Source organism: Coenobita brevimanus, chromosome 23 (genome assembly GCF_032717465.1).
Source record: "Coenobita brevimanus isolate Jiangsu-jjx chromosome 23, ASM3271746v2, whole genome shotgun sequence".
Lineage (NCBI taxonomy): Eukaryota > Metazoa > Arthropoda > Malacostraca > Decapoda > Coenobitidae > Coenobita > Coenobita brevimanus.
Genome location: NC_136976.1, coordinates 43,644,184 through 43,658,948, shown reverse-complemented (window position 1 = coordinate 43,658,948; position 14,765 = coordinate 43,644,184). Strand labels below are relative to the sequence as shown.

General features: G+C 44.1%; 1 protein-coding gene and 1 non-coding gene across 6 annotated transcripts in view; both read right to left on the bottom strand.

Moving 5' to 3' along the window:
- Positions 1 to 9,366, bottom strand: part of LOC145392953 (nuclear distribution protein nudE-like 1) — a 451,924-nt gene extending 442,558 nt beyond the window's left edge. For all 5 annotated transcript variants that reach the window (XR_013896084.1, XM_080267243.1, XM_080267246.1 and 2 more), the window contains exon 1: positions 9,062 to 9,366. Coding sequence is in view for 4 of the 5 variants with exons in the window: in XM_080267243.1 (XP_080123369.1) it covers positions 9,062 to 9,141 (80 nt within the window). In the remaining variant the exon portion in view is untranslated. The remainder of the gene's footprint in view (positions 1 to 9,061) is intronic.
- Positions 9,367 to 9,697: 331 nt separating this feature from the next.
- Positions 9,698 to 9,778, bottom strand: LOC145393206 (U4 spliceosomal RNA). Its single transcript, XR_013896162.1, has one exon. It is a non-coding gene; the product is annotated as a U4 spliceosomal RNA (small nuclear RNA).
- Between the last annotated feature and the right edge of the window lie 4,987 nt (positions 9,779 to 14,765).

Sequence of the window (14,765 nt, the reverse complement as noted above, 5' to 3'; positions counted from 1 at the left end):
ATTGCATCCCTCACCAAAAAGAAACAGAAATGAAAATAAAGAAATGGTTTAATACAGATGTAGAAAATCAAAATAAAAAAGGGACTTGCTGTGGAATAGATACAGAAGACACAATAGTGAGAGGGCATTTAACAACTATAAACAGTCAAGAAATGATTATACAGAGGTAAGGAGGGAGGCTCAGAGTTTGAGGAAGACATTATAAATAAAAGTAATGATCAACCTAAGCTATTTTACAGCTACATCTGAAGCAAACCCAAAGTTAAAGATAAAATTCAGTCCATTACAGATGAGAGGATCATCTATACACAAGTGAAAGACATTTGTGGGGCACTAAATAAAAACTTCCAATCAGTTTTTACAAAAGAAAATAATTTTGAAAGAGATGATATGGAATATGCATGTCCATATGTATTACCAGATATACAAATTGCAGAAAAAGAAGTACTGGAAGACTTAAGTAAATTACACAAAGAAAAAGCAAATGGTCCAGATGAAATTTCTGGTTGGGTGCTACAAGAATGTGCAGAAGAGTTAAGCAGATCATTGTATTTAATATTCAAAGAATCCTTAAGGTCATGGTAAAGGTAAACTACGGTACCTGATATATGGAAGAAAGCAAACATTGTTCCCCTATTCAAGAAGGGGAAAAGGCAGAATCCACTCAACTACCAACCAGTATCACTGACCAGTGTTGTAAGTAAGATAGCCTACTAGAAAAGCTGGTAAGAAAAGTCTGGGAAAAACATCATGAAGAACACAGTATGATAACAGAAAGGCAGTTCAGTTTTAGAAAATGAAAATCATGTGTTACTAATCTATTAAGCTACTATGACAGAGTTACAGAAACATTATAGAAAAAAGAAGGATGAGTGGATAGTACGGTACCGTATCTATTTAGATTTCAAGAAAGCATCTGACAGAGCACTGCGCCAAAGACTTTCTTGGAAACTGTACCATCAAGGAGGTATCCATGGCAATCTGTACTGTTGGATGCAAGATTTTCTCAGAAAAAGGGAAATGAGAATAGTATTAAGGGGAAATTACTCATCATGGAGGGAAGTGACTAGCGGAGTTCCACAGGGCTCAGTGCTGGCACCAGTAACATTTTTAGCATATGGTATATAAATAGCATAGACAGTAACACTGCAAATGGAAGCTACCTGTCTAAATACAGTGGAGTCGCCTAATTCGCGTATCTGTAGGGTATGCCGTGGATTTGTAATTCATGGTACTTTCCCCAACCAGTCCTCATTTTTTTTTTTTTTTCTCCATAGAATAAACTCAAAAAATGTGGGACCTAGGTTCCAAAGTGGCTCATTTCCAAGGAGATTTATAATGTCTGGGTACCCATGATATATTCTGCAGCTGCTAACCAATCACAGACAACCTAGACCCAGCAGCCAACCACAGCCCAGCCCTGGTGACAAATGTGCACACTACAGCTGCCATGTTTTGTTTACCTCCTGTCCCGCCAACTACATTTGTTCCCCCGTGAGTTCTGGGCACTACTTGGCCTCTTTCTTTTTTTTTCTTTCTTTCTTTTTTTTTTTTTATCAAGGTTACCTCTCCCTGGGCTCTGTTATGAACGGCCCAAACCCCCCAAGGCAACATTCGATCCAACTGGGGCCCAAGAAGAAGGCTCCTCTCAGTTATCAGCAGAATTTGGACGTTATTCATCAAGCATTTTTGTCCATCAAAGTCAGGTGAGGCCCCCTTATTGTTTATTTCAACTTACAGTAGGATCTCACCAATAATGATTTCAACTATAACGGTAAGTTAGAATAGATACCCAGTTTCTATAATAACGTTTGAATTCACTTGAATAACGGTTATCATACTGCAAATATGTCCATAACAAGTTGAGGAATGAAACAGACAAACAAGACGAGATGAAGGAAACTGCCGAAAATGTGAACAGTAGCAAGGAGGAGATGGAGGATCCTCCCCTCACCACCTCCCCTGGCTCGCCCACTGCCGTCCCCTCCACCTCCACTGCCCCATCTGACTCGCAATCTGCCTCCCCTTCCACCTCCACAGCCCCACCTGACTCACTTGCTCCACCTGGCATTTCTGCAACCCTCAACATAATGACTGTTGCTGCATTCTGCAAGAAATTTAACGTTCAGTAGGCCGTAAATTTCTTCGTCAATGCCTGGAATAATACAACATTGGCATCCATTAAACATGCCTGGTAGGGACTCCAGCCACAATTCAAGTCTGGTGAGACAGAGAGAGAGAGCACCCATCAGAATTAATGACTAATGATTGGACTTGTACATCAGATTTCAAGAAAATACCAGACACAGTATCACGATCAAATGAATGCCCACTGTCAGTCACTCACCACTCATTCTCTTTCACAAAGCTAGCCAGCCGAGGAAGAACAATAGAGATGGGTTGAGTAGATAATGACATTGATGACATTGAGGACTTTCCTGAACTTTATGGGGTTTGATGAAGTGTTGATGGAAGTGGGTGACCCTGGCGTGAGAGGTAGGAGTGGAGACAAGGCCAGTGAGGGGTCAGGGGGTACCGTATGCTTTAGCAGCATCCATGCACAAGCCTCGAAACAATCATCATACCAAACACCCATAACTCCTTTAAGGTGAGTTTTATATTACTTATGATGCTTTAATAACTAATATTATTTCAGCTAAAAAAAATACAGTGATAGGAGGGCTCCAGGTGGGAAAAGTTGATAGAAGTCCTGGAGTGGCAGCACCAAGAAACCCTTTATACATGTGTTCTAATGTCACGCAAATAACGTTTTCACTAATAACGGTCATTTTCTGGCACCAATTAGACGTTATTGGTGAGATCCTACTGTAATTATTGTTTATTTCCATTAAATCCATGCACTGAATATTCCTAAGATTGTCCGTTTGTGTTTCCTGTTGGCTAGTTAGGTGTAAGTAGGGTGCTGTAGGGGGGTTCCACAAGTGTCCAGAGTAAATATCCTTTATTGGTTCTTAACTTTGTAAACCACACATTTCATAAACCAAGGGTAGGTCCTAGTCTCTAATTGCCACAGATTAAGTGACTCCCCTGTATGTTTGTGGATGATGCATAAATATAAAGGAAAATTGCTAACACAGATTCTTGCAAAGAGCTGCAAGAGGAATTAAATAAGCTTCATGAATGGAGCAATAAAAGGCAAATGAAATTCAATGTGGACAAGTGTCATGTACCGGTAATTAAGTTTGGTAAAAGTGAGAAAAGACCAGATTGGGATTATAAGTTAGGAAGATCAACCCTACACATATCAGAAAGGGAGAAGGATCTAGGAGTGATTATCAATAACAGACTACCTCCAGCTGACCACATCAGTGAGAAGGTATGTAACATGTATACAATGCTTGCTAATATGAGAATAGCATTCATATATATAAATAAAGACATGCTGAGAAAGATAATCACATCATTCATCAGACCAACCCTGGAGTATTCCTCAAGTAGTCTGGAATCCTCATCTCAAAAAACACAGGCATGAAACTGAAAAAGTAGAATGCGTAGCTACAAGATGGGTATCAAGCTTAAGGGATCTAAACTATGAAGAAAGACAAGAAAAACTGAATCTACCAACATTAGCCTAAATGAGAGAAAGAAAAGAGGAGACATGATTAAGCTACATAAATGCATCTCAGGGAAAGAGAAAATAGAAATAAATGAACTCATAACCTACGGGGATGCACCTGCAAGAGGACACTGCAAAAAACTATGTAAAAAGAGAGGTAATAAAGATGAGAGGAAATTCAATTTCCCAAACAGGGCAAATGATCAGTGGAATGCACTACCGAATGAAATAGTCTGTGCCAAAACTAGCCACAAATTTAAGGATATGTAGGCTATGATGAAAATGATTTAATATAATGGGACAGTACGGTACCAGTACGAGCTTGGCTCATTCCTGTAAAGATACAATTAGTTAAGAAAATACACACACACACTCACATATAGCCTATATATATATATATATATATATATATATATATATATATATACCGGTACATATACTGCCCCTGGGGAAGTGGGGGGGGGGGATAGAATACTTCCCCAGTACGGTAATCCCTGCTTGTCTTAAGAGGCGACTAAAAGTACCGGTACATTCTTTTTGCTGTCTCTCTTTCCCTTGTAACTACTTTGCCTGTCTTAACCCTCAGCATTTTCTTTTCTTTTAGTTAATTTCCTCTCTCCACTGTCTGGTTCCTGTGAGCCATTGGCACTGGATCCAGGGTAAAATATTTTTCTGCCTAAGAAATCTTGATGAACTCTGTTATGAGGCAATGGCCATCAGTTCCGTGCAGCCCTTAAGTGGGAAGGGGGTGCTAAGAATCCCACGGTGTAGGAGTAAGTTTATGCATCCACGAAGAACCTTAAGAATAGGAAATTGGAATGTTCGAACTCTCAATCAGGCTGGTAAAGTGGAAGAACTTATTTCAGTGTTCAAGGAATACAATACAGATATTTGTGCTCTTACAGAAACGAGGTTGCTCTGAGCTGAGAGCATGAATTTGGAGGATGGTATTACTTTGCTGGTTTCTGGTAAGAGTGATGGAAATCACTACCAAGGAGTAGGCTTACTGTTGAGATGAGATGCTTGCAAGGCACTATGTGAATCTAAGCCATATAATGAGTGCTTGCCTTATGCTCATTTAAAATCTGACCACGGTAATATTAGTATGGTAGTACGGTACGCTCCAACAAATGAGGCTGCTGATGATATGAAGGATGACTTTTATGCGAAGCTGCAAGATGTATCTAGTGAAAAGAGAGACAAGACATGATGTGTTAGTTTGCACTGGTGATTTTAATGCAATTGTTGGTAGTAGCAGGGATGGCTTTGAAGATCGTATGGGTAAGAAGGGTGTTGGCATACGAAACGAAAATGGGGTGCGATTTGGAAGCTTTTGTTTGGCAAAAGACCTTACGATTGGTGGAAGTATCTTTGAGCATAAAAAAATACATGTGGTGAATACTGTAAACAGACTGACCACATTGCAATTAGCAGAAGGCATAGGAGTTATCTGCATGAGGTTTGCATAAGGAGGGGGGCAGATATAGGTAGTGATAATCAACTTGCTGTGTCAAAGATTAAAATAAAACTTAAGAGAAACATTAATGGTAATTGCTCACATAATGCCACTTAGGGATGAGTGAGGCTGGTCACTCTCATCTTAAATGTCAGGACCAATTTACCTAGCCACGGGCTCCTACGCTCCTCATGGGGCAACATAGGATTGGCCGATAGATAGACAGATATACAGGAGGTACGGTAATAAATATGATTTTGATGAGCTGAGAAATGATGAGACCACAAAGGAAAAGTTTCGGTGGGAATGTAGGAACAGATTTCTCGTCCTGCAGACTTTGATGGAATCTGAAGACAATGATATTAATCAAATGTGGAGAGAGGTAAAAGAGGTTCTGCATTAGTGCTAAGGTTACTAGTAAGAAAAAGGGAAAAGCAAGAAGGAAAAAGTGGATGTCAGATGAAACATGCAATGCAATTCAGAAAAGGAAAGAAGTGAAGTTAAGAAGTGAAGAACAACGTGATGATGGCCAGGTAGTTGAAGTACTTAGAGCAAAGTACTGAGTTTACATTCTGAAGTAAAAAGACCCGTCAGACGTGATAAGAGGAGGCTATATGATGAAAAGGCAACAGACAGGAATTAAGTTCAGTAAAAATGACGGTCAGAGCACAGGAGCAGCGTATCAGGCTATAAAGGAGTTAACTGGGACTGAAAAGAGAAGGAAGGAAATACCTGTACAAGACAAAAATGGTAACTTGACTAAAGATCTGGATATAAAAGGAGCTGGAAAAAGCAATTTGAATCTGTTCTAAACAGGCTTGGGGAGATTACAGGGGTATTGCAATTGATTACGATTACGATTATGATTAGTGTAAAAGTAATCAATTATGACTGCATAAGAAGTAATCATGATTACATGTACTGTTATGCACTATATAATTATGAGCATGTTTCCTTTATATGGTACCTGACATTGATTAAGTAAATAGGCTACCTGAAGTTAGTTTTTAAAAGCAAAAACATCATCCAGTAATATAAAACTGATATTTTCTAGGATATTTCTTATATGCAAATAATTTTAATAAGAACTGCCTGTGTAAGGAAGAACATAGGCTTGCTCTCCAGAACCTAAGGTGACTGTAACTCTGGATAAAAAGTCCGATAAGTTGTTCCTTGATTTTTTTGCCAATTTGCAATACATATGTGTTTTAATAATTCAAGCACCGAGACTTTCCTTCACTTTATCCTTGACCCTTTCATTCTATTAACTTTTCTACCAACTGAGATCTTCCCAGGTGATATTATTCTAGCTTAGGTAGGATATTATATGGAAGCTTCTAAGTGATAACCTACAATTAACTTTTGTTGTTTTCATATTACTTATGGACTTTCATGGTGTATATTTGACTGTTTGACACTGAACTATATTATTTTATTCCTGACATGTATTTGTGGAAGAATAACTTATCTGGGGGCTTGTAATCATAAAAGTAACCATGATTACGATTACAATAGGAGAGTAATCGACTACGATTGCGATTACTCTGAAAAAAATGCATAAGTACTGTAATCGATTACGATTACACAAAAGTCTGTAACTGATTACAATTACCCCATGTCTGGTTCTAAATAGACCAACCCCAGCTGAAGAAGACATTTTGCCAGCCAAGAGAGATTTGCTGATAGAAACAAGGGATATAACACTGGAAAAGGTAGAAGAATCTATAAAGGAATTAAAGAATTTTAAGGCCCTAGGAAAGGATGGAATATTTCCTGAAATGCTTAAGGTGGAAAATGATAAGTTGATGAATGAGCTTTTGAAACTTCTTAAAGTGGCTTGGGATAATAGTGGAATTCCAGAGATGTGGAAAAATGGAGTGATTATAAAAATACCAAAAAAGAGAGATTTAACTGTGTGTGGAAATTGGAGGGGGGATAACTTTGACACCTGTAGTTGCAAAAGTCTTTTCCAAAAGCCTGTTGAACAGAATAGAACCAGTAACTGATAAAATTTTACGAGAAGAACAAGCGGGATTTAGAATGGGTCGAAGTTGTAATGATCAGATTTTTATTGGCATCTCATGCAACAAGCTAATGAGATAAAAATGCCACTTAGTATGTGTTTTGTGGATTTTGAAAAGGCATTTGACAGTGTTTCACGTGCAGATATGTTGAAAGTTAAGAGATTTTGTGGTATACCAGAAAAGTTTGTAAATATTATTAGAAGCCTGCATGAAGGTACTTTCTGTAAGGTAATGGTGGGTGATTCTCTGAGTGATCCATTTGAAGTTAGGTCAGGATTGATTCTGGGAGTTCTTTCACCTTTGCTGTTTGTTTTGGTTATGGATTATGTTATGAAAATGGCTGTAAGGAGAACAGGTGCATGAATTAACTGGTAAGAATATAAGAGGCTGATGGAATTGAACTACGCTGATGATATTGTACTGTTCTACAGTAGTATTTACGAGATGCAGAGAGTGCTTGATTGTCTGGTGGAGGAAGGAGAAAAAGTGGGATTGGTAACAAATTGTGGAAAGACTGAAATTATTAATATGTACTTGGAGTACCAAATCGATTGTGTAACTGGGAATAGTGAGGTGAAGAATGCAGAAAATTTTAAATATCTGGGAATGATTGTATCATCTAATAGATCATTAAACAATGAAATTGGGGAGAAGATTAGACAGGCTTGGCGAGCTGTTGGAATATTGAAATCCATTTGGAATAATAATAAGCTTTCGGTAGATACTAAAGTTGTGGTAGGCCGTGGCGACCCATCATCCACTCACTTGATGTAGTGCTGCCTACTTCTTCCTTAGCCTTTATCATTCTTTTTCTGTGCCTGACCTCCTCTCTTCCTATTTCTCCCATCTTTCCTGTCACTTCTTATTGCTTTTCTTTCCTTTACAGGTGGCTTTACATTGAGTGACAAGCCTAATGGTTTCCTGTAAGCCAAGAAACCATTTACAACGCCGGACGGTAACCATATAACCAAACCATACGTGCTCCCTACGTGTCAACAAGTGGGTTGGTGGAGGGTTAGTGCCCCTCCCTGTAAAACAACTAACTCAAAGTCAAATGGCCACCCCTTACAGGATTATGGCATCTGGCAATAGATAGATAGATAGATACTAATGTAAAAATTTACAAGTCCATGGTTAGACCAAATTTAATATACAGTGAGGGCATGAGTCATGGTACAGTACAACTGCAACAGATCAGAAAGTATTTGGATTTGAGAATAAAATACTGAGAAGGATTCTTGGGGTAAAGTGGCAAGATAGAGTTACAAATGAAAGAGTAAGTGATATTACAAGAGTGGAACCAGTTGATGAATGTGAGACTGTCTCACTGGAAATGGCTGGGGCACATATATAGAATAGAAGGCAGCTTAATACATGATGTGCCAGAGTAGACTGCTAGAGGTTGAAGTGGCAGTGGTAGGCTCAGGGAAACCTGGTTGAGGGCAATGAAAAAAGAAGCAAGAGAGAAGTGTTGGTGGGACCCGAAGGAGATGGCGAGGCAAATATTAGTCTTCATCGAGGCCCTATGCATTCTGTGGGGTGCCACAGGAAATGACACACACACACACATATATATATATATATATATAAAACCTCTTCTGTTCGAAATCTCTCCAAAACTGAATAGCTTATAAGGCGTGTTTATGTTCGTGGAGGTTTTCGTCATTTTGACACAAGCTACCTGTATTTAACCATGTGCATTTTTATATTTATATACCTTTTTGAAAGAGAAGTGGCGTTGTCTACATATTATCATATATGAATAAGACGTCTATAAATCAACTGTTACATTTACAATACGCAACAGCATACTTCACCAGAACATATATAACTTTTTCTGAGTCTCAAAAATCACATATATGCAGTTTGGATCAATCAGATTTAAAGGGCATTCCAGAGTTTCTTTCACATTTTCCAAGGGGGGAGACTTTCATAAAGTTGACTGCGTCTTTGAGTAATCGATTATAGAGAGAGAGAGAGAGAGAGAAAGACTTGTGGACTTACCTCTGTTTGTATTCCATGGCCTTCTTCCTCCAGTAATCGGCTTCCTCCTGAGCCGAGGTGAATTTAGGAGTTTCATTCATCTTGGGTCCCACGGTCGATAGTCAGGTCTGCAATGACTTGGCGGACCAGACACCACCAGTTCAAAACCCGCACTTCACTATTTAACTGCTATCCAGCGTGTTTTCAGTGCTCCAGCTTACACATTTAATCACTCACGACACCACATCACATCCCTTCAAATGTGAAAGGACGAACCAACAATATGAAGGCAGCAGATTACAAGGAGCAATGCATTATAACCTCACTCTCTACTTCCTGCCAGTCGACTGAACAGCAGACGACACGCATCAGCTGATCCACTCCACCTCCCTCGCTTATTCACCCGTCTGCCACCAGGGGACTCGTCACTCGTTCTGTGAAAGGCGCAAAAGAATTTTAATTATTCATCGTTTTTGAGAATATTCAAACAAATTTTCCAAATACAACGAAACACAATCCATCTTTTTTTTTTTTTTTTTTTGTAACGGTTTCTAACCCCTTCAGTCAAAGCTCACTACAGCTAATTATGAAACCCGTAAACATTGGTCAAATTATATTTGCTGAAGGTGTGTGGCAAGACCCTCATCTCCTTTTGTTATATATTGGTAAAAGTTTCACTAGCAATAATCGCACCTCGGATAGACCTCATTGGTTACGATACTGCCACTGCGCAAAACTTTTTGTCGTTGTTGTACACTAACTTACAATAATTATTTCAATCGTCTACCAGAAGGAGTTACGAATTTCCGTTCACAGTAATTTCAATAATCAACACGATCATACATGAAAAATAATACACGTAGCAACTAGGTAACTATGTCATGCGGCGACTTATTAACAAAATCACATCATTCATGTGGTAGGTGGTGGGCGGTATGTGATGCGAGGGGTTCGCCTGTGGTAGGTGGAAGCGCCCATCATCCAACCACTTAGTGTAGTGGTACTCTGTCCTTAGGGTAGCTCAACACTGAGTGACATGCCAAATGATTTCCTGTAAAGCATTTACAACACTGAGTGACAACCTTATAACCAACCAACACGTGTTTCCTACGCGAAAATTGGGTTGGAGGAGGGTTAGTGCTCCTCCCCGGAAAACAACTAACTAGAAATACGAACAAGAAGCCTTGGACCATGACTGACCAGCAGGTGACGAGTAGGGACCAAACAGAGGACGTGGTACGGATTGCGGCATGGAATGTGTTATGCTAGGTGTTTTCAGGTCGACTTCTCGCCCTAAGAACACTACTGAGCGGGGTCCTCTTTCGAGACCGGAACTAAAACACACAAGAGGAACAGGACATTAAAACTCGGCAGACTAACCTTAGCCTACACGTATATTGCCTTAATTTCGATTCCCTTACAATATACAGCAAGTATATACTGTTATGCAGCGTATTCTGAGTCCCGACTTCTTGGACTCAGATATGGTGTGACCTTGGGTTCTTTGTTCTCAACCGGGTCAGTCACAGGCAAGAAAGGAAAGTCCAAACACAACTGGTCAAAGGCACACTTATACATTAACAACAAATAACTACACACACAATCCCATATCAAAACTATGTGACATAAAGTAACAAGACAATCTCAGAGGATTAGCTTTTACACTGTTTCCACTTAGTTCAGCGAGTTTGACCAATACACAGCACTCTACCTTTCCTCACATAAGGCAATTCCCACAGAGTGATATACATATGGTCCACACAATACACCAGGTGTGCTTTGTCTCAGGTATATGGCAAATACAGTCACATGTATCTCACTATATGCCAAACGCGTGACATAGACAGCAGTATATACTCAGGTCCTTACATATACAGGGTGTCCCGGGAGTTAAGTCAAAAACTTTGGAAATTATAGAGGAGGGAATTCTAAGGAAAAAATGCTATATGAACATGTGTCCAAATCCCAACCGTTAAGGAGCTACAGTTACTGATGACCTTATGGGCGAATTATGAAGACCATTTACGCCCATAAGGTCATCAGTAATTGTAGCTCCGTACCGGTTGAAATTTGGACATATATTCATATAAGATTTTTTTGCTTAGAATTTCCTCATCTGTCATTTCTCAAAGTTTTTGACATAACTCCAGGGACACCCTATATACTCGAGTACAATGAACGGTCTTCTATGCTAGTTATATGCATCAGAGTGACACAGACGATACCCTAGCTACCCTTATGCTACGTGCGCGTGACATAGGACGGGAGAATATAGCAATTACTATCTATTCGCATGACAGGGGCCGGGGGGGGGAGGGGGAATACTATGGTGACATAGATTTCCTTATGGGGCTGATTGATGGGAGTATACCTTGTATGCCACTTCCGATTTACATTGACGTGGACAGGTCTGGGGGGGAGGGGAACGCGACTTTGGTGCTGTCTGTTGGGTATAACACTGGAAGGGGAATAGTTACACTTGGAAGCAACCCGGGGTCTGGCGCCACACATTCCACGCGTGAGTTTCTCTGTGGCGAGGTAACACAAGGGCAGGGGGGAACACTGGGAGCACTGGGGAAGGGGGGGGGGGGCTGGTGCACTGGGGTCGGGGCTTACAGGCACTAGGGGACAAACAACCTCAGAGTCTTTTACTCATGGGGCAGGCAGAAAGGGGTGCTCGGGTCACAGGAAGCAGAAGACCCTTACGCCAGGAACCGCAGGTGGCGCCTGGGCATCGGGGGTGGGCCATCCGGAGTGTAGTCCAGGGGTAGGTCACCTATGGGGTCGCCACGGGTCCTGTAGGAGTTGGTGGATGGCCCTCTTTCTATGGAGGCCCTGGGCAATGCAGGGCTCTCTGGGCTAGGGTTGAATAGGGCCAGGAGGCGCGCAGCACGATGCTGGCCCTTAGTCGTAGTTGGGGTCCTAGGGATGGACCTGGGGAGGCCTGGGCAGAGGGTTGGCTGTGGAGAGGGTGGCACCCTGGCTGGGCGCAGTCTAATCCAGCAGGGGCAGCTGTCAGGAGGGGACTGCAGCTGCCTGCGCCAGGGGAGGTCTGGCAGCTGCAGCAGGTGTCAGGGGTGGCCCGCTGACTCCAGGGGAGTCCGGCAGCGCCTGGAGGCGGGGAAGGAGGGGCTGCAGCAACAGGACATCTGACCTCGGGGACATCTTGCCCAGACTGGTCTCTGGCTGGGTACCTGTAGGGGAGCAGATCCCACCCTCTTAGGAAGAGAGGCGGGGAGAGGGGTGACTCGCTCTACCACAGGAGGGGGGGACTGAGCAAGAGGCACTACCCTCGGTAGGAGCTCCAGGACTCACGGAGGGGGAGCAGCCAGAGGCACACTCCCCGGTTTTGTGAGCCTGACGAACCCTGCCGAAACTCCGGTCCAGGGCGTGAATGGGAGGCCTGAGGAACACTCCTTTGGCCAGGCAGCCCCTTTGGGAATTGCCTGAGCTCCTACACAGAACAGGGGCTGAGGAGGGGTCTAAGGGGACTCCTCCAGGTGCCGCAGACCCTGGCAACGGCGGGAAGAGGCCCGGTGGGTACTCCTGGCAACAGCTGCAGCTCTGGTGGAGTCTGCTCTTCTGCCGTCGGGACTGGGGCGCCTGTCCCTGGGACGACGGGAGGGGGAAGTCCGGTGGGCACTCATGGACAAAGCCGCAGCTCTGGTGGAGTCTGTCCTTCGTTTGTCGTGGTTGGGGCAGATTGGGGGACGACCAGTGGCCTGTCCCGAGTGGTATCTCTGGTGGAGTCGAGCCCTGGGCCCGCCTCCCTCCTGGGGAGTTCTGGCGAAGGTCGTCCGTAGGACATGCCGACGTGCTGGCTCCTGAAGGTGGGTGGCAGAGGATGGAGAACCGGTGGTCATTTCACCCACAGTAGACCCGGTGGGCGCTACTGCGCCGCTGCTCCCCTGGGGTGTAGCAAGTCTAGAGGCTCCTCCTGAGTCCACCCCTTTTATAAAGGCTGATCTGGTGGATACGGCATCCGAGGTCTTGCTTGGGACTTTGCTTCGGCAAGTTCCACCCCGATTCCGGCGAGTGTTTCCTCCGCTGAAATGTAGTGTACTTTCACTGTACACTGCCCAGTGGTCTGGCTGCGGGGAAGAGGGGCGTCGGGTCACAGAGGAGATATGTTGTTCGTGCCTCGATGGCTCGTCAGAAAAAACGGCCTCCCCGTCATCTTCTCGTGGGGTGGGTGTCATCCCCCTGTACTCTCCTCCTGGGGTGGTGGTGTCAGGTTCATCCCGCCGCGCGGGTATTTCATATACAATTCAGGTTATATGGACAATGACAAGCTTTGGTACACAATAGTTACTGCACTCAATACATACAAGTGTAATCACCATCAGTCAACAATATTTACTAATAGAACATAGGAATTAGAGGCACAGTCTATATAGTTCTTCCTGTGCAGTCCTAGTGTACAACTCGTCACTTTCAGACTTAGGTAACTCTCATTGTACATTAGAGGTGTCACTGTGATGGGTATGGACACTGTCAGTCTTAACTGCACCACTGATGCGACCAAACAATATAATACTGACACTGTCAGTCCTTGTTCTATAGGGAGTTACTATTACTACACTAGTGGGCTTTTTGGGCTGCTGAAACCTGGGCTTAATCAGAAGTGGCGCCTGGGCGTAGGGGGTTGGTCCTCAGGCATGCCCTCCCATGAGGGACATGGGACTACTGCAGGAGGTCAGATAGCCCAGGTGTGGTTACTGTCTGGGGTGCAGGGAGGCCCTTCCATAGTGGGGCCTCGACCTGACAGGTGGCTCTCAGGACGGGCCAAACAAGGCCAGGAGTCACGCCTGCTGCCGTCTGCTCCTAGCAGAGGATTGTCGGCAGGACGGGCTCGGGAGGTCCTGCCCTGGGGTCCTGGGTACATCCCTGGATGGCTGGGGGCTGCAGTCACCACTGGGCTGGATCGCCGTCAGGAGTTGCCTGCGGCTTCCCTTCTGGGTGGCGTCCACCAGTGCTGGGTGTTGTCCAGGGTCGACTCGTAGGGCATGGATTCCCTTTCCCGGGATTAGGCCCTACCACCACTCCTGAAAGAGCAGCTTCTCCTGGGGAGAACGAGAAAGGCATCCCGCTCGGCCTCTGGGTGACAAGTGGGCTGAGCCAGGGACTTCCTCTGAAGGGGAAGCCCTAGAGACCGCGGATGAGGGGCGTACAGTGGCCGACCCTTCCCCAACATGGACAGTGGCCGATGTCGAGGTTCCACAGGCTCTGAAGGCAGCAACAGAAGGGCGTACAGTGGCTGACCCTTCCCCGGTATGGACAGTGGCCAATACCGCGGTCCTGCTCTCAGGGGAGGAGGAGGCAGACGAAGGGCATACAGTGGCCAACCCTCCCCCAATGTGGACAGTGACTGACATTGCGGATCTGCCTTTTCCTGGCTTGCCAGCCGATGTGCATACAATGGCTGTCACGTCCAACCCGGGGCATACAGTGGCCGCCACTGCAGGGCTGGTTCCAGGGGTGACTGCAGCAGAGGGGCATACAGTGGCCACTCCTTCCCCAGTATGGACAGTGGCTGATACTTCGGTGCTGCAGGGGACAACAGCTGAAGATCGTACAGTGGCTGATCCTTCCCCAGTATGGATAGTGGCCAATTTTACGGTGCTGCTTGGGACTGCCTGTAGACAAGTCCCACCCCGATCCTGGCAAGTGCTGGTCCAGCTGTGATGTAGTGCGCTGGTACTGTCTAGTTGTCACTGGCCATGTT